Source organism: Trachemys scripta, chromosome 16 (genome assembly GCF_013100865.1).
Source record: "Trachemys scripta elegans isolate TJP31775 chromosome 16, CAS_Tse_1.0, whole genome shotgun sequence".
Taxonomy (NCBI): domain Eukaryota; kingdom Metazoa; phylum Chordata; order Testudines; family Emydidae; genus Trachemys; species Trachemys scripta.
Window position 1 is genome coordinate 22,368,557 of NC_048313.1, and position 27,425 is coordinate 22,395,981.

Consider the following 27,425-nt stretch of genomic DNA (forward strand, 5'->3'; position numbering starts at 1 on the left):
GGGGGAGCTTGGCTGCCACAGGACCAAGCTTCTGCCTCCTGCCCCCGCAGGGGAGAGCGGTGGGCGGGGGGGCTGAGTGGGGCGGGGGGCCGGGACTGCAAGAAGGCCCAGGAAACCTCTTACAAACTTAAAGTGATAGCTTGTAATTTTAACAGTTTTCAATACACTACATTAGGGATGCTGGGAGAGGGGAAAGGGTTTATTTACAGCAATAAATTATGTGAGAAAAATGTAGATCCCAGCTCCCAATAGGCTTTAGACTCAATGCCCAAATCAGTCTCTGGAGTGACTCCACTGAAATCAATGCAGTTGTACCAGGGAACTACATTTTCAGTGATAACTGTACATTTCCTTATGAAAAATACCCCAAGATCCTGACAGAGCTCTAAGAACAGCAGAGAAATCCTGATGACAACCATCACGGTAACACAAATCTGATAAGAATGGGAGATCCATGCCAGATACATGAGAGACCCAGCTGGTTTCTTGCAGAAGCAGGTGTTCTACGATTACAATTCCTTCCAAAATGCCTACGTGCACAGAGATGATGGCACCATCAGGAGAGATGAGTCCATCAGGACCCTGGAGCTATTAAGATATTAGTGGATGCAGCTGTGACAGTGAAAAGGTCTAAGGCCACTGGGCCTTTATTGTTGTGTAATCTCATCCTTACTGAGAGCGTCTTAAAGTTCTCCTTGTAATCTTTCTGACAGATGGTTAAACCAGTAATTAGATGGAGGGGTGAAGGGAGGCGGAATGCACTGAAATAGATGAGCAGGGGTTTCCTCTGCTAGAAAGGGAAATAAACAGAACCAGTTTCCCCTGCAAGGAAAAATTGAAGGCCCTCCAGTGAATAATTAGCTGAAACTTCTTTTTTGTTTTTTTATGGAGTCCCTGTAGTGCGCCCCCCTCTACCAGTTGCTATTTCTAGTCACATAGGCCCAAATTTCCCTTCTCCCACTAATAGTGAGCGGGGTCCCAACACAGGGAAACCTCTGTCTTTAGAGTGAAGGGGGGTATGTATGTTCAGGATGCTAGGGGTATAACCCCCTACCTGAGTGCCACAGAGCACAGCTTCACAGAGGGTGGAGATAGTGGTGGAGTCAGCTACTGGGAGGGTGAGGAGGAAGTTGCTATGATCATTCAGAACTTCCCACCCCAGAAAGATGGTGAGAGGTATGGAGGCTACGTCACGCTGGACTCGTATCCACATAGCAGACTCTGTGCCTTTCCATCACCCAGTGGTGAGGATTCCTTTCCCCCAGCCAATGCTCAGGGCAAATGCTGGGGGTAGGATCTGGATAATGGTGATGCTCCCTTTCTGCAGTAATGGTTCACTCTGGCCATTATAGCTCGGAGAGCTCCCAGTCTAGTCATGGACTGGCCACTTGTCCTTCCCAAAGTAGAATCACAGCCCTGGCCTGGCAGATACCCAGGGCCAGCTGCTGCTGTGCCATTCTCCAGGAGGATGCATGCAATGTCCCTGAAAAAATCTCTCCATTGAAAACCTGGCCAATGTCCACATTGGGTAAATGACAACAGCAGGCATGGGCTTCTGGAATGCAGGGGGCTGATACAAAGGGAAAACAGGGCTTTTTCACACACGTGGATCCACAAAGGTCCTGGAGGAAGATTTTCCAAGGTACAAATGGAAAATTCCATCAGTGCCAAATTCCCATTGAAAGTCAGTGGGACCTGGAGGCCTACCTGTGCCTTTGGAAATCTTCCCACCAGGTCTGAAGGTTTTCTCTGCATTTGTTGAACTGCCCTCTTCCCCCGCCCCCAGTCCCACCACCCCAGCTGCTGCCCAAGAAAAGTCTGACAAGGACAGCAGGACAATGGCTCCATTGGATTGTCCACTCAAATTATAGGGTCATTTGTGTAATAACATGTCACGGATGCACATTTTTGATCTAAACTCCTTTGTCTAGTTAATGTGATTTTGAGAGAATGTACCGGCTCCTCTTATTTTATGAGAACCCCTGTGGTATGGAGCAGCCATGGCTCGTATTGACCTCCACCTGGTCTAGTGTCCATTCCTAAAGTCCATAAGCCTGCAGATACATTTTCAGCTAAGCCAGAGGCACTTTGTTGCCGCTGGATTCAGAAGCAGGCTCATGGGTAAGGCCTGCTAGCGATGGGTGAAATGTACAAATTCAGAAGCCCTGGGACGGAGGAAGGTTTGGTGCTCTTTGCTTTGAATTGGGCTGGAAATCTAGGGAGATTAGCTTCCTCATAGGATTTCAAATCAGAACTGATCAACATTTTTCAAAAAATTGAAATGTTGATTTTTTTTTACCCCCACCAGCTCTATTTCCATACCTGCTGTGGTCCCAGCCAAAACCACAGGAAGGCAAAATGAATTAAAAATGAGCTACAGAGGGATTTCTGCCTCTCCCCTTTCCTCCTCCCACCCCTTTCATTATGCAGAAGGCCTGAAAGTATTTAGTTAAGGGTCAGACTGTTATCCCCTTGTACATGCTGAATAAGATGCTGATTCCTGCCTCATATGTTCAGTGGGACTATTTATGCAGTAAGACCCTGAGACTCCATGTGAGAAAGAATCTCACTATGTGGCCTTTAATATTTTTCTTGTTCCTATTTATTTTTTACCTTAGAAATTTAGCTCTGTCTTGTCTAACTTGTTTTTCCTGGAAGACTATGGGTGGCCGGCGGACTACTGGGATTATGACACCACTGGTATCACAGAAGTGAAACCTGAATACTTGAGGAGAGTGATTTTTAGTCAGTCTGTTTAAAAACCTTTGTTGTTATAAATAACAAACTGAAGCACCTGACAAAGAGATGGAACGAGCTTTCTTTGTTAAAGAAACAACACACCAATCCCATCAGCTAAGGGCTGACAATAAACTCACAATTCAGTTGTCTAATCTTCCAAAGTGACTGACCAAAAAAAGCAGAGAAGACTAGACTTCATATTCCTGATATTTCTAAGGGTATGTCTACACTTACAGAGTTTTTGCACTGTAAATTTCACCGGTGATAGTGAACCGGTGAAAATAAAGCGCTGGTTTGTGTACTCACTCAATGCCTCAGGTGTCAGGGAGTGTTTACACTACCAGCATTTCCATCACCCTCACTGATGAGAGCAGCGCTGTAGGGCAGCTATCCCATGGTGCAGCTCTCTAGATAGGTCTTGCGGAAAGGGGGAGGTGAGTGGAAGGCATTCTGGGTCCCTGCTCAGTGCCCTGTGCTGCCCTGCTTCATGTCCCATCAGCCCCATTACTTCCTTGTTTCTTGAGTGGCATTTTTTTAACCTCCCTTGCTGTCTGGCTGCTTTCCCTGCCATACCTACAAGCAAGGGGAAAGGGAGTATCAGGTGGGGGTGGGTCCTAGATACTATTTGACCCTTCCTCTCTCCTCTGTGTAATAACAGCTGGTTAAGACTCAATTGAGAGTCTTGTTACACACTACAGATATCTAGGTCTAAGTGTTAAACATGCCTTGGGACAGTGTCTCTGATGCAAGAGACTGCCCAGGGTTTACCAGCATTGATGCTCCCTTCACTAACAGCTGAAATCATTGAGAGCTTTGTTAGGTGGTGAGACCTGAACACATCCCAGTGATCGGCTGGCAGGGTGGCCGGCAGAGAGGCGTGGTGATTGGTTGGTAAGGGGGTTGGTGGGGAGGAAAGGAGCCCTGCAGACAAGTGTGGTGATCAGGCGGCGGGGCAGCCGGCAAAGAGGAATGGTGAGTGAGTGCCAGGGCAGTGGAGTGAATAAGGTGCCTTCTTACCCTCCACACAGGGTGGGAAGTGAACTCTGCAGATGCATCTCTGAACTCTGGGTCTGCCCTCACCAAGGACAACAACTGTTAGTGCGGTGCAGAGAAGGGACGGGCACGTTAAAGGGACTTTTGGTTGTTGGACATAAGAACCTGAGGGAAAAGGACACTGCCCAACTTACTTGGAGGTGGGTCTTTTGCTCATGGTTTGTTTATGAACCCTGTTTGCGGTGTTTTCCCAATTTCATGCTTGGTTACTTCCTTCCTTTTATTAAACGTTTTTTTGCTACATTCAGACTCTGTGCTTGCAAGTGGGGAAGTACTGCCTCTTCGAGGCACCCCGGGGGTGGTGTGTAACTGTCCCAGGTCACTGGGTGGGGGCTCGAGATGGTTTTGTGTTGTCTTGTTGAAAAGAAACCCCTAGCTACTGAACCTGTATCAAAGCACTGTACAAAGGAAGATCAGCTGGGAATATTGCCCAAGTTTCCTGACTCTGAGTTAGTGCTCTGGCTGAAGACTGTGCTGCTAGTCCACAGTCCTGTTTTCTATGGCGCTTCATTCCACATGCCAGCGTCAGTGCTCTGAGGGGGTAGCCCTGATTCCCACACCCCCAGAGCCCTGATAGATTAGGAGTCAGGCAGGCAGGAGAAACTGTCCTCTCTGCCCCAAGAGTCTCAACTGTCTACAGAGCTAGCATGGTGCCACAGGACCCTCTGTTGCTTTCTGCTCAAAAGGGAAGCTGAACTTTGCTCAGAGGGGGGCAAGTGACTCCTTACTGAACAGGTGACCTGTCCAGGGAGCCGTCCAAGAGCGCAGCTACAGCCAGTCTGGCAGAGATCCAGCCTCAGGGGAGGACACCGACCACAAGGCTGGATGCCGGCATAAAGACTAAAAGAGTGACGTTGAAGGGGCAATACAAGCTTAGGTCGACAGACCAGGTCCCTCCCACTGATCTAAGTTGCCTGTTATGTCGAGTTAATTACTCTACCTCTGGGAGAGGTGTAGTGCTTAATTCAATGTTGATGGGTCGACAGAGAGACAGTGTAGATGCAACATTGTGTAAATCGACTCAATTGGCTTCCAGAAGGTGTCCCACAATACTCCGCTGCACAGCAGCTAGGTACACAGGAAACATCCCCTCCCCTCTGACAGCCCCGGGAACTTTTGAATTCCCATTTCCTGTTCGATCAGCGTGGGGAGCTCGGCAGCCCAGTTGATCAGGGCGACTCAATGCCCCAAACTCACTCCAGGCTGGGGGTAATTAGGAGGTGGCAAATCTTATTGGTTTGTCTGTGGGGAGAAGAGTCTGTGCAGGACAGCTCCTATCCAGCCATAGAAACGCTGATATCTACGAAAAGATCACACAGGGTTTCAGGACCGTCCCTAGCTATTCTGGGGCCCTACGCAGCCCTCCCCACAGGGAGGGCAGGCCCCAGGCCTCTACAGGGCCCAGGCCTCCGCGGAGGGGGCAGGGCGGTGGCTGGCCTCAGGCCTCTGTGGGGGGGGGTGGGCCTCAGGCCTCTGCAGGGGGGGCAGTGCTGGCTTGGGGGGCGAGAGGAACCACCCCCCAGCACTCACCAGCGGTGCGGTTGGGGCCGGGTCGCTGTACTTCCCATTGCTGGTGAGTGCAGACCCGGCCCTGCTACAGAGTGGGGGCGGGGAAGGGGCGGGAAGGGTGGGGCAGAGCAGGGGCGGGGGCCCTGGGGAAGAGGCGGAGTAGGGGCTGGAGCAGCATGCATCTGCGCAGGCACCAGGAAATTTGGTGCCCTACGCAACTGCGTGCTTTGCATATGGGTAAGGACGGCCCTGCGGGGTTTGGAGGAGAAGGGCTACACCAGGGACACGCAGCAGTGCCACGTGAAAATCAAAGAACTTCAGCAGGCGTACCAGAAGACAAGGGAGGCGAACTGTCCTTCTGGTTCTGCACCGCAAACACGCCGCTTCTACAATGAGCTCCATTTGATTCTCAGCGGTGACCCCACCACTACCCCAAATGCAGCATGGCTACCTCACAGGAGTCTGAGTCCTTGTCTACCTTAGGCAACATCGAGGAGGACATTCTGGAGGAGGAGGAAAATGGGAGACAGGCAAGTAGGGGATCCATTCTCCCTGAGAGCCAGGAGCTATTTTTAACCCCAGAGCAGTCCAGCCAGATGCAGGACAGCATTGTGTCTGAGTGTGATGCTGGGGAAGGCACCTCGGGTGAGTATAGAATTGCAAGCACACCGTCGGGGTTACATGCTCTTATAGTTTATGTTTAATATGAGAAAACAGTGAGGTGCAGTGAGTATCTGCTTGCCAGTGGCCACTCCAGCTACGCAGAGAGTGTCTCCTAGAAAAGACAGTTTATGTGCACAGTGATGGCTCAGGATTCCTCCATGGAGACCTCCAGGAAATGTTCATGGAGATACTCTGCAATCCTTTGCAGAAGGTTTCTGGGGAGGACTGCCTTATTTCTTCCACCCTGGTAGCACATTTTCCCATGTCACTCCAGCATTAACTCTGCTAGTACCATTGTGGTACGCAGCATAGCAGCATAAGGACCAGGTCTGTACCCAGATGCTTGCAGCATCGGCTCCCTTGTTGCCTCTGTTACCCTCAAGAGACTCATATCACATAGGGTCGCCTAGGGGAGACAGTGGAAGTTTTCATTACAAGTACTTGTACCGCAAACAATAGAGCATATGATCCCCCACCCATGGTGATTTCTGGTTCTCTCAACCAAGGTGTCCCTAACATGCCAGTGGTTTGGGTGCAGGAATTGGCGTTGAACTCAGAATCTGCAAGCTCAGGGTGACTGCTATCAGCAGAGTTAAGGGAAGGGGGTGGGGGTGGGGAGCTGGATTTCCTGTGGTTTCCCATGGCTACAACACACTCCCCTCCCCGGAGCCACCTTAGACAAAGACCAGACTTAGGGAGGCTTAATGCTGGGCCCTGGTCTCCAAACACCGTCCATGTTGCTGGGAGGGGGGGGGGGGGGGCAGTCCCCGGGGGCACCCCCCCCCCCCCCACAAGATTTAGTCAGGGGTATATAGTAGAAGTCATGGACAGGTCAAGGGCCCTGAATTTTTGTTTACTGCCTGTGACCAGTCCGTGACTTTTACTAAAAATACCCGTGAATAAAATGTAGCCTTACTCATAATGCTTTGCCTCTGTAGCTCTCTGCCTGGAATGCTTAGAGTTAGCAACAAGCACACACGTCACACCCTGAGTGTCTGTCTGCTAGACAGACTTGGTTAAGCAACTCTGACCCCAGCAGCCTGTCTACGGCCCCACACCCCCTCTCTGGCTTCCACCAGCCTTGGTTACAAACAGGAGGGCGACTCCAACACCCTCCAAGTCTTGAATTTCCCCAAAACTGTGTGCTCTGCAATGTCCAGCCCCCTCCTGGACAGTTCAAAGAAATAATAAGGTTCATTTGTTCCTCTAAAGACACAAAACCCCACGAGCTTGCCACATTAATTGGAGTTTAATTCAAACACAGCACTGAGGTTTAGATTAATACTAAAACAATTTTATTGATAATAGGACATAGGTTAAGTGATGCCAAGTAAAAGGAATAAAGTTTGAAAGGACACAAAAGCGAAAACACACATGTAAAAGTCTAAAACTTAATCTAGGAAGATTATACAAGCTTGGTTCAAGATGGGTTCTCACCTACATTCAGTTTCCTCAGACTTCAAGCTCTCCCCTCACCTCCTTGGATGAATGACATATCTTTCTCAGCTTGCAAAAGCTCTGGCCTCTTGTGTCTGTTTAGTGATGGATACCAAAGATGACTTCTGTCTTTGCTTATATCTCCCAAAGGTCAAAGACATTGTTTCCGGGGGCAGAATGACCTCATGCTGCTCTTCCCTTCCTGAGGGCTTCCCATTCCCCTGCTGATTTCTATGTAAATAGAGCTTCCATTGTTTCTGGTCACACCTTGCTTAATTTCACTGGAGACAGGAGATATCTGCCTTCTCTCCTGTCTGGAGGGGAACCTGTCTGTCCCTTTGTTTGGACACAGGCTGTAAAGCATAATATTGTTAAGTACCCATAATTCCTTATACAGTGTTAATACATATATTTTACAGTGATATAAATCACGATTGTGTCATAGGCTTTCATAAAAGACCTCACTATATACGTTTATAATACAGTAATATTGAATACAATCAGTTGATTCAATTGTTTCTCACTTGAGGTTCAGTCCCTCTTTATAGACCCATAAACCTTTGAAGTGGATTCTTCTGAGGGTTACCTCTCAAAGGAAAGTTTATTCATGCTGTGAAGAAGGTGACATGGAGTTAAGTGGTGAAGAAAACTCCCTGCTCTTTCTTTCCCCACTTGTGTTTGCTGAAAAGCAAATTGTTCTGTTTCCTGCCATCCTGCTGCTTTGATGGTCCTATTTACAATGTATAGGTAAATTGAGGTATAAACACAAATTCCTTTGTTTAGGATAGCCCTATTAAATAACTCCCCTTGACATACCTGGGTTACATACACTTTAGTCTTAATTCCAGCATATATTCACAACTCTTAATACACATCATATGCATACACTACACAAGAATATTAATCATCAGTGATGATCATTATTCATGATCAATTAGTGTTGATGAATATTAAGGAATACTGTAGGAATGATCATTAGTTTTCAAATGATACCTCACAAGCATATTTTGTACAAAAATTGTTACAATAGTGTGTAGGGTATCAATATATCCCCTGCGTAAACTTATCAAGCTCAGTTTTAAAACAAGTTCGGTTTTTTGCCCCACTGCTCCCCTTGGGAGGCTGTTCCAGAACTTCACTCCTCTAATGGTTAAAAACCTTCACCTAATTTCAAGTCTCAACTTACTGATGGCCAGTTTAGATCCATTTGTTCTTGTGCCAGCTCTGGCCTTTAACTTAAATAACTCCTCTCCCTCCCTGGTGTTTATTCCTCTGGTGTATTTATAGAGTGCAATCGTATCTCCCCTCAGTCTTCCTTTTGTTTAATGGTAAAACATAGTAGTCAAGGAAAACCAAGAAATGGTAGGTAAATTGTATAATGGCTGACAGGGGTCAGGCTGGAGACTCTTGCCTATATGCTCGGGGTCTTACTGATCGCCATATTTGGGGTCGGGAAGGAATTTTCCTCCAGGGCAGATTGGCTGAGCCTCTGGAGGTTTTTCGCCTTCCTCCGCAGCATGGGGCAGGGATCTCTAGCAGGAGGGTTTCTGCCGATTGAAGTCACCTAAAACAGGATTGGGGACTTCAACAGCAGAGTCCAGGGAAGGGGTAGGGACGGTTTTATGGCCTGCAGCATGCAGGGGGTCAGACCAGATGATCATAATGGTCCCTTCTGACCTTAAAGTCTATGAGTCTATGAGTTAGGCTAAAAGAGCCAAACTCCTGAAGTCTCCTCTCATAAGGTCGGTTCTCCATTCCTCAGATGATCCTAGTTGCTCTTCTCTGCACCTGTTCCAGTCTGAATTCATCTTTCTTAAACATGGGAGACCAGAGTTGCTCACAGTATTCCAGGTGAGGTCTCACCAGTACCTTTTAATAACACTTCCCTATCTCTACTGGAAATACCTTGCCTAATGTATCCTAGGACTGCATTAGCCTTTTTCACAGCCTCATCACATTGGCAGCTCATAGTCATCCTGCGATAGACTTATACACCCAGGCCTTTCTCTTCCTCTGTTGCTTCCAACTGATACGTCCCCAGGTTATAGCAAAAACATTTGTCGTTAGTCCTTAAGTGCAGGACCTTGCACTTTGCACTATTCAATTTCCTTCCATTTCAATTACTCCAGTTTTCAAAGTCACCCAAATCTTCTTGTGTGCTGTTCTGGTCCTTCTCTCTCCATTGGCAGTACCTCCCAAATTTGTGTCATCATCAAATTTTATTAGCGCACACCCATGTTTTGTGCCAAGGTCGTTAATGAAAGTGTTAAATAAGATTTGTCCCAAGACTGATCCTTTAGGAACTGCACTAGTAACCTTCCTCCAGCCTGATAGTTCACTATTCAGCATGGACTGTTGTAATCTCCCCTTTAACTAGTTCCTTACTCACCTTTCAATTCTCATAGACTAATAGAATCATAGAACCATAGGGTTAGATGGGACCACAAGTGTCATCTAGTCTAACCCCCTGTCAAGATGCAGGATTTGTTGTGTCTAAACCATCCCAGACAGATGGCTCTCCAGCCTCCTTTTGAAAACCTCCGGTGAAAGAGCTTCCGTGACTTTCCTCAGCAGCTCGTTCCATTGTCCTTCTGTTCTTACAGTTTGGAAGTTTTTCTTGAGATTTACTCTAAATCTGCTATGCTGTAGTTGGAACCTATTGCCTCTTGTCCTGCCCTCTGTGGCAAGAGAGAACAATTTTCTCCATCTTTTCATGGCAGCCTTTCAAGTATTTGACAACTGCTATCATGTCCCCCCTTAATCTTCTCTATTCCAAACTAAATATACCCAGTTCCTTCAGCCTTTTGCTCATATGGCTTGCATTTGATCATCTTTGTCGCTCTTCTCTGGATCCTTTCCAGTTTCTCTACATCTTTTCTATACAGCGGTGGCCAAAATTGAACACAGCCCTCCAGCTGAGGCCTAGCCAGTGCTAAACAGAGCAGTACGATCACCTCCCCCGACTTGCATGCTATGCCTCTGATAAGCTAAACCAAAATTGCATTTACCTTTTTTGCAACAGCATTGCAGTATTGACTCATATTAACCCCCATTTTCTCCAATTTAACTAATAATTTCCCACGTAGAACTGTATCAAATGCTTTACTGCGGTGGTCACCAACCCATCAATCATGATCAACTGGTCTCAGCCCGGAGCCACCTCCTGCACCCAAACTCCCTCCCAGAGGCTACGCCTCTCACTCACTCCTGCACCCCAATCCTCTGTTCCAATCCAGAGCCCCCTCCTGCACCAAACTCCTTCCCAGAGCCCGCACCCCTCACCCTCTCTTGCACCCCAACATGCTGCCCCAGCCTGGAGCCCCCTCCTGCAATCCAACTCCCTCCCAGAGCTTGCACCCCTCATTCCTGTCCCCCAATCCCTTGCCCCAGGCTCAACCAATGCACACCTGTGACGAATTGGGGATTTTCCCTTGTTATGTTGTATGTGAGCCTATCTGAGTCTTACTATTTTGCATGAATGCTGTGTGTGCCTCAGTTTCCCTGTGTATTGCACCAATACCTAAGTGGTGGGACTAAACATGTGTGACTTTTGTGGGGGTTGCTCCAGCTGCCTGCACCAATGTTATGGTTGTTCCTTTGTAACCTGAGACCCAGAAGGGGGATGCAACCAGGTGACTCTTGGCCTGGGAAGCGAGACAAAGGCCGGAGGAGGAGCAACGGGCAGGGCAGGGGCCAGGTAGCTGGAAGCAAGTCAGTCTCGGCTGGCTTGGGGCCCACGGGGAGGACCAGAGCCCTGGCTCTGGGCTCCCCTCCCCCTAAGATGGGCTTGGCTGAAAGTCACTGATTTCTGTGCTAACAAGTTCTGTCCTACACTGTGTCCCTGTTGACTAATAAACCTTCTGTTTTATCAGCTGGCTGAGAGTCACCTCTGACTGCAGAGTTGCGGTACAGGGCCCTCTGGCTTCCCCTGGGCGGACTCGCTGCAGGAAGCGCACGGTGTGGAAGGGGATGCTGAATGCTCTGAGGTCAGACCCAGGAAGGTCGAAGCTGTGTAAGTTTCTTACCCTGGCGACAGTATGCTCAGAGAGAGGAGGCTCCCCTAGAGTCCTGACTGGCTTCGCAGGGAGTAGTTCCAAAGCATCATCCCGGTGACTCCATGACAACACCCCACAGTTAGGACTGTTACACTGATTTGTGACAATCCCTGAAGGATTTCGGATCTATAAACCACAAATGACACTAATAAAAAGTAAAACTCATGAATTTTCCCTTGTTATGTTGTATGTGAGCCTATCTGAGTCTTACTATTCTTCATGAATGCTGTGTGTGCCTCAGTTTCCCAATGTCCAGAGGATTCTATGAGATTAGGTGCAGTGTGACCATAAGACTCCGGCGCTCAAACTCCCTCCCAGAGCTTGCACCCCCTCACTCCTGCTCCCCAGGTCCCCGCTCTAGCCTGGTGAAAGTGAGTGAGGGTGGGGGAGAGTGAGCGACAGAGGGAGGGGGGAATAGAGTGAGTGGGGCAGGGCCTCAGGGAAGGGATGGAGCCTCAGGGAAGGGGCAGGGTAGATCTTGGGTTGATCTTAAATTCAAAAAGTGATCTTGTGCATAAAAAGGTTGGCGACCACTGCTTTACTGAAATCCACGTTGATTAGATCTACTGCATTTCTTTTGTCTAGTAAATCAGTTCTCTTCTCAAAGAAAGAGATCAGGTTAGTCTGACACAATCTACCTTTTGTAAAACTGTATTATATTTTATGCCAATTACCATTTACCTCTATGTCCTTAACTATTCTTTTTCAAAATTTGTTCTAAAACCTTGCATACAAGTGAGGTCAAACTAATGGGCCTGTAATTATCCAGATCACTTTTTCCCCCTTTCTTAAATATAGGGAACTATATTAGCAATTCTCCTGTCATAAGGTACAATCCCAGAGTTTACATATTCATTAAAAATCCTTGCTATTGGGTTTGCAATTTCATGTGCCAGTTTCTTTCATAGATTCATAGATTATAGGACTGGAAGGGACCTCGAGAGGTCATCGAGTCCAGTCCCCTGCCCGCATGGCAGGACCAAATACTGTCTAGACCATCCCTGATAGACATTTATCTAACCTACTCTTAAATATCTCCAGAGACGGAGATTCCACAACCTCCCTAGGCAATTTGTTCCAGTGTTTAACCACCCTGACAGTTAGGAACTTTTTCCTAATGTTCAACCTAGACCTCCCTTGCTGCAGTTTAAACCCATTGTTTCTGGTTCTATCCTTAGAGGCTAAGGTGAACAAGTTCTCTCCCTCCTCCTTATGACACCCTTTTAGATACCTGAAAACTGCTATCATGTCCCCTCTCAGTCTTCTCTTTTCCAAACTAAACAAACCCAATTCTTTCAGCCTTCCTTCATAGGTCATGTTCTCAAGACCTTTAATCATTCTTGTTGCTCTTCTCTGGACCCTTTCCAATTTCTCCACATCTTTTTTAAAATGCGGTGCCCAGAACTGGACACAATACTCCAGCTGAGGCCTAACCAGAGCAGAGTAGAGCGGAAGAATGACTTCTCGTGTCTTGCTCACAACACACCTGTTAATACATCCCAGAATCATGTTTGCTTTTTTTGCAACAGCATCACACTGTTGACTCATATTTAGCTTGTGGTCCACTATAACCCCTAGATCCCTTTCTGCCGTACTCCTTCCTAGACAGTCTTTTCCCATTCTGTATGTGTGAAATTGATTTTTCCTTCCTAAGTGGAGCACTTTGCATTTGTCTTTGTTAAACTTCATCCTGTTTAACTCAGACCATTTCTCCAATTTGTCCAGATCATTTTGAATTATGACCCTGTCCTCTAAAGTAGTTGCAATCCCTCCCAGTTTGGTATCATCCGCAAACTTAATAAGCGTACTTTCTATGCCAATATCTAAGTCGTTGATGAAGATATTGAACAGAGCCGGTCCCAAAACAGACCCCTGCGGTACCCCACTCGTTACGCCTTTCCAGCAGGATTGGGAACCATTAATAACAACTCTCTGAGTACGGTTATCCAGCCAGTTATGCACCCACCTTATAGTAGCCCCATCTAAATTGTATTTGCCTAGTTTATCGATAAGAATATCATGCGAGACCGTATCAAATGCCTTACTAAAGTCTAGGTATACCACATCCACCGCTTCACCCTTATCCACAAGGCTCGTTATCCTATCAAAGAAAGCTATCAGATTGGTTTGACATGATTTGTTCTTCACAAATCCATGCTGGCTATTCCCTATCCCCTTACCCCCTTCCAAGTGTTTGCAGATGATTTCCTTAATTACTTGCTCCATTATCTTCCCTGGCACAGAAGTTAAACTAACTGGTCTGTAGTTTCCTGGGTTGTTTTTATTTCCCTTTTTATAGATGGGCACTATATTTGCCCTTTCCAGTCTTTAATATTCTTGGATGGAGATTATCTGGGCCCCTCAGTTTGACTGTTTGAGTTTGGCTTCCATGTTGAGTATGGTAATTTCTATTTCCATATCATCAGTCCCATTAGCCTCCCTGACACTGCTCCCAAGCTCTTCATTACCCTTATTAATAACAAAGGCAAAATATTCATTTAGGTGTTGAGCCATGCCTAGATTATTTTTAATCTCCACCACCATCCTTATTGTTTAGCAGTCCCACTTCTTCTTCCCTTGTTTTATTTTTATTTATATAGCTAAAGAACCGTTTACTAATTGATTTCAGTGTACTTTGTAAAGTCTAACTTTGCTTGGCTTTTGTCAGTTCTCACTTTTTCCTTACACATTTTGACCTCCAAGAGATAGCTTTTCTTGCTAATCTATCCCATCTTCCATCCTTGTAGGCTCTCTCTTATTCACCCCTTCCCAATGATTTTTTTTCTCTTTGCTTGGCATGCAGGCTTTAGACAGTTTCTGCAACTTTGACTTAAAAGGTTTCAAAGTAGCAGCCGTGTTAGTCTGTATCCACAAAAAGAAGAACAGGAGTACTTGTGGCACCTAATAAACAAATTTATTAGAGCATAAGCTTTCGTGGACTACAGCCCACTTCTTCGGAAGTACTCCTGTTCTTCTTTTTGACTTAAAAGTAAATTCCAAGCCTCCTTCACATTCAGATCCTTGAGTTCATCAGTCCACTTCTCTGACTACTTTCCTTAATTTTTTAAAGTTTGCCCTTTTGAAATCAAGGACCCTAGTTGCAGACTGGTTTTGTTTATTTTTTGATTTTAGTTTAAATTAAATAAACTCATGATCACTCAAAAGTTGTCCTCCACAACCAGTTCTTCTCTGAGGTCCAATACTAAATCTAAAATGGCATCACCTCTTGTCAGTTTGGTGATTACTTGGTGAAGAAATCTGTCAACTATTAATAGCACATATATCCAGGAAATTAAAGTATCCCATAATCACACAATTCCCAGTAGTATTCATTTCATTAAAAACATTGAAAAGGTCTCTATCCATATCCAAATTGAATCCTGGGGTGGGGGGGGGGTCTGTTACAGTCACCAAGTACTATCCTAGTGGAACCTCTGTTACCTTTCTTCTCCAAAGTGATTTTGACCCCAACGGATTCCATCACTTCTAACTTCTTTACAATCTGCCTCATTAATATACAGTGCTACTCCACCACCTTTTTCTTTAACACTACATACTCTTCAATACCTGTATTTCAGTCATGGCTACTATTCCCCCATGTTTCTGTTATCCTTATAATATCTGGTTTCACTTCCTGCACCAGTAGTTCTAGTTCCTCTATTTTGTTACCCAGGCTCCTTGCATTGGTGTTCAGACATCTTCGTTGTTTCTGCTTGGCTTTGCCCAGATTCCTCACCCAATTAGGTGCAGCCATTTTATTGTCAGTATCCCATACCTGACTGTTACTGTCAGTGGCAATTGCATCTTTGTTCCTAGATATATGAGTTTACATTTGGCCACATTGAAATGCATGTTACTTTGTGCCCAGTTTACCAAGCAATCCAGACTGCTCTATATCAGTGTCCTGTCCTCTACATTAAGTACGGCTCATTCAAACTGTGTGTCATCTGCAAACTTTATCAATGATGATTTTATGGTTTTTTTCCTAGTGATTGATAAAAATGTTAAACACTGGAGAGCCAAAAACTGATCCCTGCAGGACCCCCCTTGATACACACCCTCTCAATGATGTTTCTCTGTTTATTTCTTTTGAGACTTATCAGTTAGCCAGTTTTTAATCCATGACCATTTTATGGTTTTGTGCTCTCACTGTAGGTTTGCTGTGGGGACTTACATGCAAGTTACCAACTGTTCCTTTCAATTACACTAAGAATCTATCCATACCACAAACTATGCCAATAAAAATGTTAGATCTCTGCGTGCTGTAATGACTCCTGCCACCCTAAATGATAGAAGCGTTCACCACCCCAAGGCAAGGGGACAGGAATTTGGGACAATCAGGGCTGGCTCCAGGCACCAGCCTGGGGCGGCCAATGAAGAGGAGGGCGGCACGTCCGGCCATTCAGCGGCAATTCGGCAGTGGGGCCGTCACTCCCTCTGGGAGCGAAGGACCTGCCTCCAATTGCGGCTTTTTTTTTTGGTGTGCTTGGGGCGGCAAAAACGCTAGAGCTGGCCCTGGGGACAATAGATGGGTAGTGTACAAGATTTGGGTAGTATCCCATTAAATAGTTTGTGAGCCCTCTAGTGGTGCTCACTGTGTTAGAAATCACCAGAAATCAGTCAGAGCAGCAGTGTGTGTATGTAGCTAGGGCAGCATGTTGTGTGTGTATTTAGTAAACACAATCATTTGGGACCCAACTCTGCCTGTGTGGTTTCTTGTGTAAAGAACAAAAGACGTGCCGTCAGGAGCACCGCCACCTTTTCTGCCGCCCTAGGCGGCGGAAGGTCCCGCCCCAAAATGCCGTCCCCCACAGAGGTGGCGGAAGGTCCCGCCACTGAAATACCTCTGCCGTCACCACCCCCCAAATTATAATGGGTTGCGCCGGCCCTGCATGCCGTTATGTCTAGGAGGGGAACCTCCCATGACACACACTTTTCTGTCTGTGTTCACCATCCTTCAGACATTGCAGGCAGGATAAGGATTAGCCTCCAGGAGCAATGATGGGAATTTTACACAACTGAAGGAGTTGGTATCTGACTCATAACTTCCTGTATCCCGTCCCATTCTTCCCTTCCCTAGAAATGGGCCTGGTTTAGGTAGTAGAAAGTCAGGGACATAAAGGAAGTTTCCAGAGAAAATTGTCATTTACAAGTCATCACATTGCACAAAATCATATTTTGTAAACTTTCCAACTCCTCCCTTCCCCTCTCTTGCTGGTTCAACAAACTCCACTCCAGTAGGATGATGAACTCTGCAGTCCCTTACTCCGAACAAGAGCAACAATAGGCATCTTAGAAGGCAGCTAATGGCAGTCTGCAGCTACATCTGGGGGAGCTGGGCTGACCTATATTATCTATAATGGCCCCTAATGTCTATGAATCCCCCTTGAATTTGCCCTCCATATCCCCCAGCTGACCTAGCTGTCTCCAAAATCTGCTCTGTTTGGTGGATTATGAGCCACATGAAATAGTATTTTAGCACCATGAGAGACCCCAGATGTTGAGCCCTAGTGTTTCTTGTGGCAATGGGTGAAGTTGATCATTCCCCAAACATTGATAGCAAACCATTTCTTCTTTCCATACTAGCACAGCTAAGCTTCAGGTCACTGAAAACCTCCCCTGCTTCTCAGTCTGCCTCCCGTATAGTTCCCTTTCATTCTATCTCACATACAAAATCCGTCATAATAGGTTACATACAAAATAGGTCAGATTTACATGAGGCCAGACTGGAAAAGAGTCTGTTAAAGGCAGGTAACAGACGAGATATGCATGTCAGCCGGAGAAGGCTGCTGCGCCCAGACAACTCATCTTCCCCTTGAACTTCTTGTCTCTTAAACTCAGAATATTAAAATCCACAGATTACCAGGTCTTTCTGTCAGACATGATACTAGGGTTTCCATCGCAGGTGCATCTCTTTTGGGGGGTCCTTTAAAACATTGCACCTGGGATTACACCTTGTCAATACTAATGAGAAAGATTTCCTCCCAGAGCCCAGCTCAGGATCACACTCCGAGCTGTATTGCATAATATTTGTTTTTCTTTTCTGACACTTTGAGGAGGTAAGAATCCCTCCTGCCCTGCTGAAAATCCAGTCTGCTCAGTTGCACAGGTGGGCCTGTTCAGCAAGCCAATGGAGTGACTCCAAATTTAGAGTTGTAATTGAGAGCAGAATCTTGCCCACTGTATCTGGCAGGGACATTTTACTCTTTCACATACATCCAAAGTTCAGCACAATTGCAAGCAGTGCTCGGTGTTTTTCACATGCTTCGAAACTTTAGCTTTTGCCCTTCCTCCACACAAGAGAAATAGGAGAGGAGCCCAGGATCTAAAACACCTACCATGTTCACAGTTATTTCACTGCAGGCAGAAACACAGTCATAATTGCAGAAGATCCCAGCAACCAACAGGACAATAGGCAAGCTACTCACCCTGATTTAGTCCTTGCATCCAGAGGAATTAAAGCCCTTGAAGATGAGGTCTCATTGTTCAAGCTGTTTCTTAAGGGAGGCAGTTGCTTTCTTTATATCACAAGATTCACTGAGGTTCAGTAAGAGAGAGCGAGAGGAAGGCAGAAGGGGAGGGACTGAGAGAAGGGCCCAGAGGCCGTATAGAATGACAATGGAAGGAAATGCTTTATCAAACCTAGAAAGCCTGGCCAACCGGGCCCTGGGAACGCAGAAAAAAGAAAAGGCTTGAAGAAGAAAAGTTAGCTAAGCTGTTCTGGGTGCCCCTCTTGGCCACACATAGCCCCGCTCCCCACCAACCCCTCGTAACACAGGCACAATGCAAGATGATGGAAACTGTCAGATGCAAAGCACTTTTTTGATTAAGCAAAGAGAAGTTTTGGCATTTAAAAAACAAAAAGGAATTGGAATCCAAAGTGTTCCCCTCCTCCCCCGACTCCAGCCTTCCAAGTTTCTATGAGTCAAATGTTAGCAATGTGTTACCGAAATGTTACTAATCTGGTATGCAGCATCTGAGAGGGTTTAGCTAATAAAATTCGTGTTTGTGGGCTGGGGGAAAGTTGTCATCAGAGAGTATTTTCTCTCTTTCTCTCTCTCTTTTTTTTTTTTGAAGGACGGGGAGGGAAGAGTCCAATATCTTCTTTGGGTAGGGTTAACTAACATGTAAAGCTGACATTATACTGATTTGGTGTTAACCCACCATTCCCTGCATGAAACACAAGGGGAGGTCACATATTTTTTTATTATTATTAAGACAGAGAGGAAGGGTTATTATCCTTATATTACAGATGGGGGAAATTGAGGCCCAGAGAGATCAAGTGACTTGCCCAAGATGATACAGGAAATCCAGAGCTCAGCCAGGTTTGAACCCAGAGCTTGTGAGACACAGGCCTTCTTAGTGATCAAGAAGCTAGATAACAGTCAACAGCGTGCCCTTGTTGCCAAGAAGGCTAATGCCCAGATCTGAACCACGTCCCACAAAAGCTGCAGGCTAATTGAAAACAGCTTAAGAAGTGCTCCTGTCTCCAACACCCCCTTCTCAATGGGATGCAAACCCCAAATAAATCCGGTTTACTCTGTATAAAGCTTATACAGGGTAAACTCATAAGTTGTTCGCCCTCTATAACACTGATAGAGAGATATGCACAGTTGTTTGCTCCCCCAGGTACTAATACATACTCTGAGTTAATTAATAAGTAAAAAGTGATTTTATTAAATACAGAGAATAGGATTTAAGTGGTTCCAAGTAATAACAGGCAGAACAAAGTGAATTACCAAGCAAAAGAAAACAAAAACACGCAAGTCTAAGCCTAATACAGTAGAAAACTAAATGCAGGTAAATCTCACCCTCAGAGGTGTTCCAATAAGCTTCTTTGACAGACTAGACTCCTTCCTAGTCTGGGTCCAGCAATCACTCACACCCTCGTAGCTACTCTCCTTTGTTCCAGTTTCTTTCAGGCATCTCTTTGGGGTGGAGAGGCTATCTCTTAAGTCAACTGAAGACAAAATGGAGGGGTTTTCCAGGGCCTTATATAGTCTTTCTCCTGAGCAGAATCACAGGTACAAGATGAAGCTTTGGAATCACATGGGCAAGTCACATGTCCATGCATGACTCAGTTCTTTACAGGCCGATGCCATTGTTACATGTTAGTTTGAACATTCCCAGGAAATCTCAGATGTGGATTGGCATCTTTCAATGTTCATTGTTAGTTAAGTACTCCCAATTACTTGAATAACCCCTTCACACTATGTTGACCAAATCTGTCTTATGTGCTTCCTACAGCAAACCCTTTAAATACAAGCATAGAGCCAACGCTCATAACTTCAGATATAAAAATCATACATGCATACAAATAGGATGAATGCATTCAGTAGAACATAACCTTTGCAAAGAAATGTTACATGGCATATGTAGCATAAAACATATGTAGCATAAAACATATACCAGTTATATCATATTTACATTCATAAGCATATTTCTATAAAGTATTATGGGGTGCAACATCACAACTATTTCACTAGGAGGATGGTGAAGCACTGGAATGGGTTCCCTAAGGAGGTGGTGGAATCTCCTTCCTTAGATGTTTTTAAGGCCCGGCTTGACAAAGCCCTGGCTGGAATGATTTAGTTGGGGTTGGTCCTGCGTTGAGCAGGGGATTGGACTAGATGACCTCCTGAGGTCTCTTCCAACCCTAATCTTCTATGATTCTATGATTCACAAGATTCAAAGACTGTAAAGCCAGAAAGGGCGATTGTGATTATCTAGTCTGACCTCCTGTATAACACAGGCCAGACAATCTTGCCCATTTACCCCTGTATTGAGCCTGATAAATTGTGTTTGCTAAAGAATATCTAAGAGAAAGGCATCCAGTCTGGCTATAATGCCATCAGGGGATGGAGTATCTACAGCTTTCCTTAGTAGGTAGTTCCAATGGTTAATCACTCCTACTGTTAAAAAAATTGTGCCTTACTTCTAATTTGAATTTGTCTGGGTTTAACTTCCAGACATTGAATCTTGTTCTGCCTTTCTCCTGTAAAGTAAAGAGCTTTATAATACCCAGTATTTTCTTTTCATGAAGGTACTTGCACACTGTCTTCAAGTTACCCTTTGATCTTTTTAATAAGCTAAACAGATTGAGCTCCTTAAGTCTCTCACTGCAAGGCATTATTTCCAGCCCTCAAATTGTTTTTGTGACTCTTCTCTGCACACCTTCCAATTTTTCAACAGCCTTTAAAAATGTGGACACCAGAACTGGATGCAGTATTCCAGGATTGATCTCACCAATGCCCTATATAGAAGTAAACTCCCAACACCAACACCACCAACACCCCTCCTCTCAGCTCCCATCTGTCTTCAGGGGTAGACTAATAAATAATAATATGCCACACTCTGGCACATCTGCAGCATCACTATGTCTAAACTCTGTGGCACTGAGAGTCCTGAGGCCTCATTTCAGAAACCTAAACATTTATGCGTATAGCTGCTGTCTGAACAACAGAATCCATCCCCTGGGAAAGTCTGAGAGTTTGAAATTTGGGTTTGCCCCAAAGCAAGACAAAAAGTTGAAATCTTGGAATTTTTCACAAAAAAAAGTATTCTGAAATATGTCATTTGAACCATATTGAAATATTTTGTTTCAGCTTTATTGTTTAGCGTAATATAATAATGTTTTGACTTATTATATTATAAACAATAAAGTCAAAAGTAAATATTTTTGATCTTAATGAACTATTTTAATAATTTCTCGATGAACATTTTGATGAAATTGATATGTTCCTGTGAAACATTTCAAGTTAGTCAAATCAGCATTTTCTGATGGAAATTGTTACATCAGAACATTTTAACCAGTTTATTTACATCCATTCATGCATCAAAAATATATGCTTACATGCAAACAGTTTTCCCAGAGACATGTAGAGAACTTGCTTGTTGGTTAAGTTTGGCAGCAATGAAAATAAATAGCCCAGATGCCTTCCCAGAGCTTCTAGTAACAAATAGACATTGACTTAAATGTGAATTAGGTACTTAAGTGCTTTTAAGAATCCCATTATGGAACTAACTGCCTCTTTAGGCACCTAAATACCTTTAAAAATCTGGCCCCCAAGTGCCTAAATCAGTTTTGACAGTAGGCCTTAGGCTCCTAAATTAGTTAGGAGCTTTTGAAATGTTACAAATTCTCGAGTCTCATTCAATTTGCCACACTGCCTTTCAGAAGGAATGTGTTAAATTATATATTAGAGAGACAAGGTGGGTAAGGTAATATCTTTTCTTGGAGCAACTTCTGTTGATGGGAAAGACAACTTTTGAGCTTACGCAGAGCTCTACCTTGTCTCTCTCACCAACCGAAGTTGGTCCAATTAAAGATATTATCTCACCCACCTTGTCTCTCTGATACCCTGGGACCGACAGCGCTACAACAACACTGCATACAAATTATATATTAGGCAAAACTGGAAGAGGAAACAGTTTTCCCATCCCATTAAACAATTTGGGATTTCAGACAAAATTATCCAAATTGGGATAAAAAAAATCAAAACACTGAACATTTCCAAGAACTAACCCCCCTCCCCCCAATTATTTTTTTGGTTCAGGTCAATTGATGTTAACCTTTTTTAAAATTCTTTTATGTTTTTTAAACTATAATTACTTTATTCCTATCATTAGCTTATTATTATATCAACAATCAGACAATTTCATTTAATAAAATGAAACATTTAAACAATCTCAAAACATTTTTTCAAAAATGTTTCAAGTTGCAATATTAATTGACTCTGAACCTTTCCTGCACAAAGTTTTAGTTTTGATGAACTGGCATTTTCCAGCAAAAAATACATTCTATCAAAAAATTCCCAGCCAGCTCAGAATTAACCTATGCCACGTCTAGTTATTAGCCCTTACTGTGCTCCCAAACTGTTGGGTGTTTGACTTTCTGTCTTTAGTAGTCTTTTAATATAGCTTTTTAAAATAATTTTTTCCTTGTTATCTTGTTCTCCCTCCATCTGTCTGTTGTCTCTCTTCTTTTACGTAGATTATTAGCTTTTCAGGGCAAGAGCTGTCTCATTGTTCTGTGTTTGTAGTGCGGCCTGTACAATGGGGCCCTAACCATGGGCTAATACCCCTATATGCTACTGGAATACAAAAATAAATAAATAAATAAATAACAATAATACCACCAATAATATATGTCTAGGACCTCCTCTAAGGGAGGACCCTGAGATAACTGTAATTGTTAAAATGAATTTATATTGCAAAATGTCTTATTTAGAAGTGAATTTGGGTGTTGTGTTAATATCTATTGTTTTATTTTTATTGTTTGCAATTTGGTAATGAAAATTGCTCTTTCAACTTAATTGCAGAGTGTATCTGAAGGAATCTGACCTCAATGTGTGGGAGATATTGCCTGTGTGTCCAGAGGATGGGAGACCCTGCCTGTGTCAGCACCAAAAAGGTCAGAAATTGATATAACAAGTTGATCTTTCCAGAAAGTCGGGTGGAACATTAGCACATATGGGGAGCACATGCCTCAGATCACTGTTAATGAACCTTTCCGCTGCAGGTCACTAGTTTGAATCCATCCCAGCTGAGAGGGGACTGAAAGTTACTCCCATCAAATGTAAGTTTAGTGGCACTTGTATGAGCTGAGTTTGGTGGGTCTCAGTTCCAGCTCACTTATAACAAACCCAACAACAGCCTTTGCACTAAATAGCATGGCCCCTAGAAGAAGTCCCCTGTCACAGACCAGACTGGCAGGGCAGTGTATGTGTGTGAAACTTGCCTGCTGTTGCCCTGTAAATAAACAGATGGCTTTATTTTCCAGGATTTTCAAGCTGATGCCTTTCGTCCCCAGAGAGGCTGTCTGTGGCTATGGGGCTGCTCTCCTTAGCCTCCCCAACTCAGGCAGAGTTCACTGGGTGGTGTACACTGGGTGCATGCATCAGGGCCGGCTCCAGGCACCAGCTTACCAAGCAGATGCTTGCGGCAGCCACACCAGAGAGGGGCGGCAGGTCCGGCTGTTCGGCGGCAATTCGGCAGTGGGTCCCTCACTCCCACTCGGAGCGAAGGACTTCCTGCCGAAGTGCCGCAGATCGCGATCGGGGCTTTTTTGTTTGTTTGTTTGTTTTTGGTTTTGCGAGGGGGGTGGTGTGGCTGCTTGGGGCGGCAAAAACCCTGGAGCCAGCTCTGGCATGCATGCTGTCTGGAGTTCTCTGCTTAGTGTTTCCTTCTGGTGCCCTTTTACCAAATCTTTGACCTTGCTCCCATCCTGCCCGTCTTAAGCAGTTTCCCCATAGTTAGATTATCCTCGTTTCTTTTTTGCCCCCTCCCCCCCCCCTTCTCTGGGGATGGGCCACAGTCACCTGTTGGAGGTTTCTTCAGCAGTGTTCTTCTGATGGACAAAGGTGCCTGTATCATGGTCAGTGGAAATGGAGTCTGAAGGCCCATGTTCCCTTGAGGGGCTGTTTTTCAGGGGACACCAGGGGAATAGGGAAAAGGTGGAGTTAGGCTGGAAGAGACCCAGCCACATGGGCAGAGCAGGGCACAGTTTTAATAAAGTTCTACTTGTTCAGATTAACCTACATTCAGCTTCACTCATTGTCATAAACATACAGCTAAGGGTAGCATAAAATCCCTCCTTAACTGTAAAGGGTTAAGAAGCTCAGATAACCTGGTTGGCACCTGACTCATAGACTTTAAGGTCAGAAGGGACCATTATGATCATCTGGTCTGACCCCCTGCATGCTGCAGGCCACAAAACCGTCCCTACCCTTTCCTTAACTCTGCTGATGAAGTCCCCAATTCCTGTGTCTTAGTGACTTCAATTGGCAGAGAACCCTCCTGCTAGAGATCCCTGCCCCATGCTGTGGAGGAAGGCGAAAAACCTCCAGGGCCTCAGCCAATCTACCCTGGAGGAAAATTCCTTCCCGACCCCAAATATGGCGATCAGTAAGATCCCGAGCATGTAGGCAAGAGTCTCCAGCCTAACCCTTGTTAGCCATTATACTGTTTGCCTACCATTGCTTGATATTCCTCAGCTAATATATTTTACCATTAAACCATTCCCTCCATAAACTTGTCTAACTTAATCTTAAAACCAGACAGGTCCCTCGCCCCCACCGTTTCCCTCGGAAGGCCATTCCAATATTTCACCCCTCTGATGGTCAGAAACCTTCGTCTAATTTCAAGCCTAAACTTCCCCACGGCCAGTTTATATCCATTTGTTCTCGTGTCCACATTAGTACTAAGCTGGAATAATTCCTCTCCCTCCCTTGTATTTATCCCTCTGATATATTTAAAGAGAGCAATCATATCCCCCCTCAACCTTCGTTTTGTCAGACTAAACAATCCGAGCTCCTCCAGTCTCCTTTCATACGACAGGTTTTCCATTCCTCTGATCATCCTAGTGGCCCTTCTCTGTACCCGTTCCAATTTAAGTTCATCTTTTTTAAACATGGGAGACCAGAACTGCACACAGTACTCCAAATGAGGTCTCACCAGCGCCTTATACAACGGAAGCAGCACCTCCTTATCCCTACTAGATATACCTCGCCTAATGCATCCCAAGACCGCATTGGCTTTTTTCACCGCCACGTCACATTGTCGACTCATAGTCATCCTGCGGTCTACAAGAACCCCTAGGTCCTTCTCCTCTTCCGTTACTTCTAACCAATGCGTCCCCAGCTTGTAGCTAAAATTGTTGTTAGTCATCCCTAAATGCATCACCTTATACTTTTCACTATTAAATTTCATCCTATTTCTGATACTCCAATTCACAAGCTCATTCAAGTCTCCCTGCAGAATATCCCTATCCTCCTCCGAATTGGCAACGCCTCCCACCTTCGTATCAGAAGGACCAGTGGAGAAAGAAGATACTTTCAAATCGGGGGGGGGGGGGGGGAGGCTTTGTTTTGTGCTGTGTGGGTGTTCTCTCCAGAGACAAAGAGAGAGACCAAGCAAGTAATCCAGCTCCCACTGAAATGATACATCTAAGATTACAGAAATAGTAAGTAATAGCAAGGAAATCCGTTAGAGTATCTTTTGTTTTAACTTGTGAATTTTCCCTGTGCTAAGAGGGAGGTTTATCCCTGTTTTTGTAACTTTAAAGTTTTGCCTGGAGGGGAAAACCTCTGTGTTTTGAATCTTTTTGTTACCCTGTAAAGTTATCTTCCATCCTGATTTTACAGAGGTGGTTCATTTATCTTTTTAAAATAAATTCTTCTTTTAAGAACCTGATTGATTTTTCATTGTTCTTAAGATCCAAGGGTTTGGGTCTGTGTTCACTTGTACCAATTGGTGAGGATATTATTCTCAAGCCTTCCCCAGGAAAAGGGGTGCAGGGCTTGGGGGAATATTTTGGGGGAATAGGACTCCAAGTGCTCCTTTCCCTGATTCTTTGTCTAAATCTCTTGGTGGTGGCAGCACACTGTTCAAGGACAAGGTGGAATTTGTGCCTTGGGAAAGTTTTTAACCTAAGCTGGTAGAAATAAGCTTAGGGCATCTTTCACATGGGTCCCCACATCTGTACCCCAGAGTTCCTAGTGGGGAAGGAACCCTGACACTCATGACTAATGAAACATGGTAGCAGGGGCTGAGCTGTGAGTTCTCTGCAGTGCGGCAACTGGCGGCATGAGCCATGGAACTGGAAGCCCCCCAGAGCCCTGGATCTTACAGACACAAACCTAGCCCAGCAATGGAGTGGGTGATAGGAAGGGTTTGAGCTGTACACAGACCTGGCCATGTGGGAGGATGGCAACAGCAGGAAAGTAAAACGGTTATTTTACAACAAGGCAGAAAGCTCTACACCACTCTGAAGCTCACCACTGCCTTAGCCTCACAGCAGGCCTAAGAGCCCTGGGGACCTATTGCTCCCTAAAGCAGAATGAAACTGTGGGGTGAAACAGGTTTTTCACTAGAGACCAATCCACAGAGAAGGGGATAGACCCCTATGTTATTGCCGTACACACACTGGCTGTTACACGCAATTTTTGAGAGATTTGATAGACTCCCTGATTAGGGACAGGATAGTCTGTGTCATCAGGGATGACCACCGGTGGGAGCGGTTGCTCCGGGAAGGTGATGTGGCACTTGTATGAGCTGATGCTTAGACATCGGCGTGCAGCAAAAGCCTTAAGAGAAAGGATGAAAGCCTTAAGAGGCTCAGTGCCCTGAGAAGTACATGCAGTGAGACAACAGCAAAGGAGAATAGGTGGCCAGATTCCATACCGATAGTGAATTGCATTTACTGTAGAAGACAGCATGGTGGGGTAAAGGATGGGAGTAGTGTCCCACAATAGGACAACATTGCAAGGAACGTGGCACGTTAAACCATTTGAACAGTGTGTGCAAGACCAGAGAAAGATCTCAGTAAGATTCAGTTAGACTTGTACAAGAGGGGGATAGCATATGTAGGAACAATCAGTTGCACACATACAAAATGGGAAATGACTGCCTAGGAAGGAGTACTGCGGAAAGGGATCTGGGGGTCATAGTGGACCACAAGTTAAATACAAGTCAACAGTGTAACACTGTGCAAAAAAAGCAAACATCATTCTGGGATGTATTAGCAGGAGTGTTGTAAGCAAGACATGAGAAGTAATTCTTCCGTTCTAATCTGCTCTGATTAGGTCTCAACTGGAGTATTGTGTCCAGTTCAGGGCGCCACTTTTCAGGAAGGATGTGGACAAATTAGAGAGAGTCCAGAGAAGGGCGACAAAAATGATTAAAGGGCTAGAAAACATGACCTATGAGGAAAGATTGAAAAAATTGGTTTTGTTTAGTCTGGAAAAGAGAAGACTGAGAGGGGACATGATAACAGTTTTCAAGTATGTAAAAGGTTGTTACAAGGAGGAGGAAGAAAAATTGTTTTTCTTAATCTCTGAGGATATGACAATAAGCAATGGACTTAAATTGCAGCAAGAGAGGTTTAGGTTGGACAGTAGGAAAAACTTCCTAACTGTCAGGGTAGTTAAGCACTGGGATAAATTGCCTAGGGAGGCTGAGGAATCTCCA

At 45.0% G+C, this 27,425-nt stretch overlaps 1 protein-coding gene across 2 annotated transcripts in view; it reads right to left on the bottom strand.

The window, feature by feature from the left end:
• Window positions 1–18,045, bottom strand: part of HDAC7 (histone deacetylase 7) — a 203,504-nt gene extending 185,459 nt beyond the window's left edge. For both annotated transcript variants that reach the window (XM_034792076.1, XM_034792075.1), the window contains exon 1: window positions 17,885–18,045. In XM_034792076.1, coding sequence (XP_034647967.1) covers window positions 17,885–17,903 — 19 coding nt within the window. In that variant the 5' untranslated portion in view covers window positions 17,904–18,045. The remainder of the gene's footprint in view (window positions 1–17,884) is intronic.
• Between the last annotated feature and the right edge of the window lie 9,380 nt (window positions 18,046–27,425).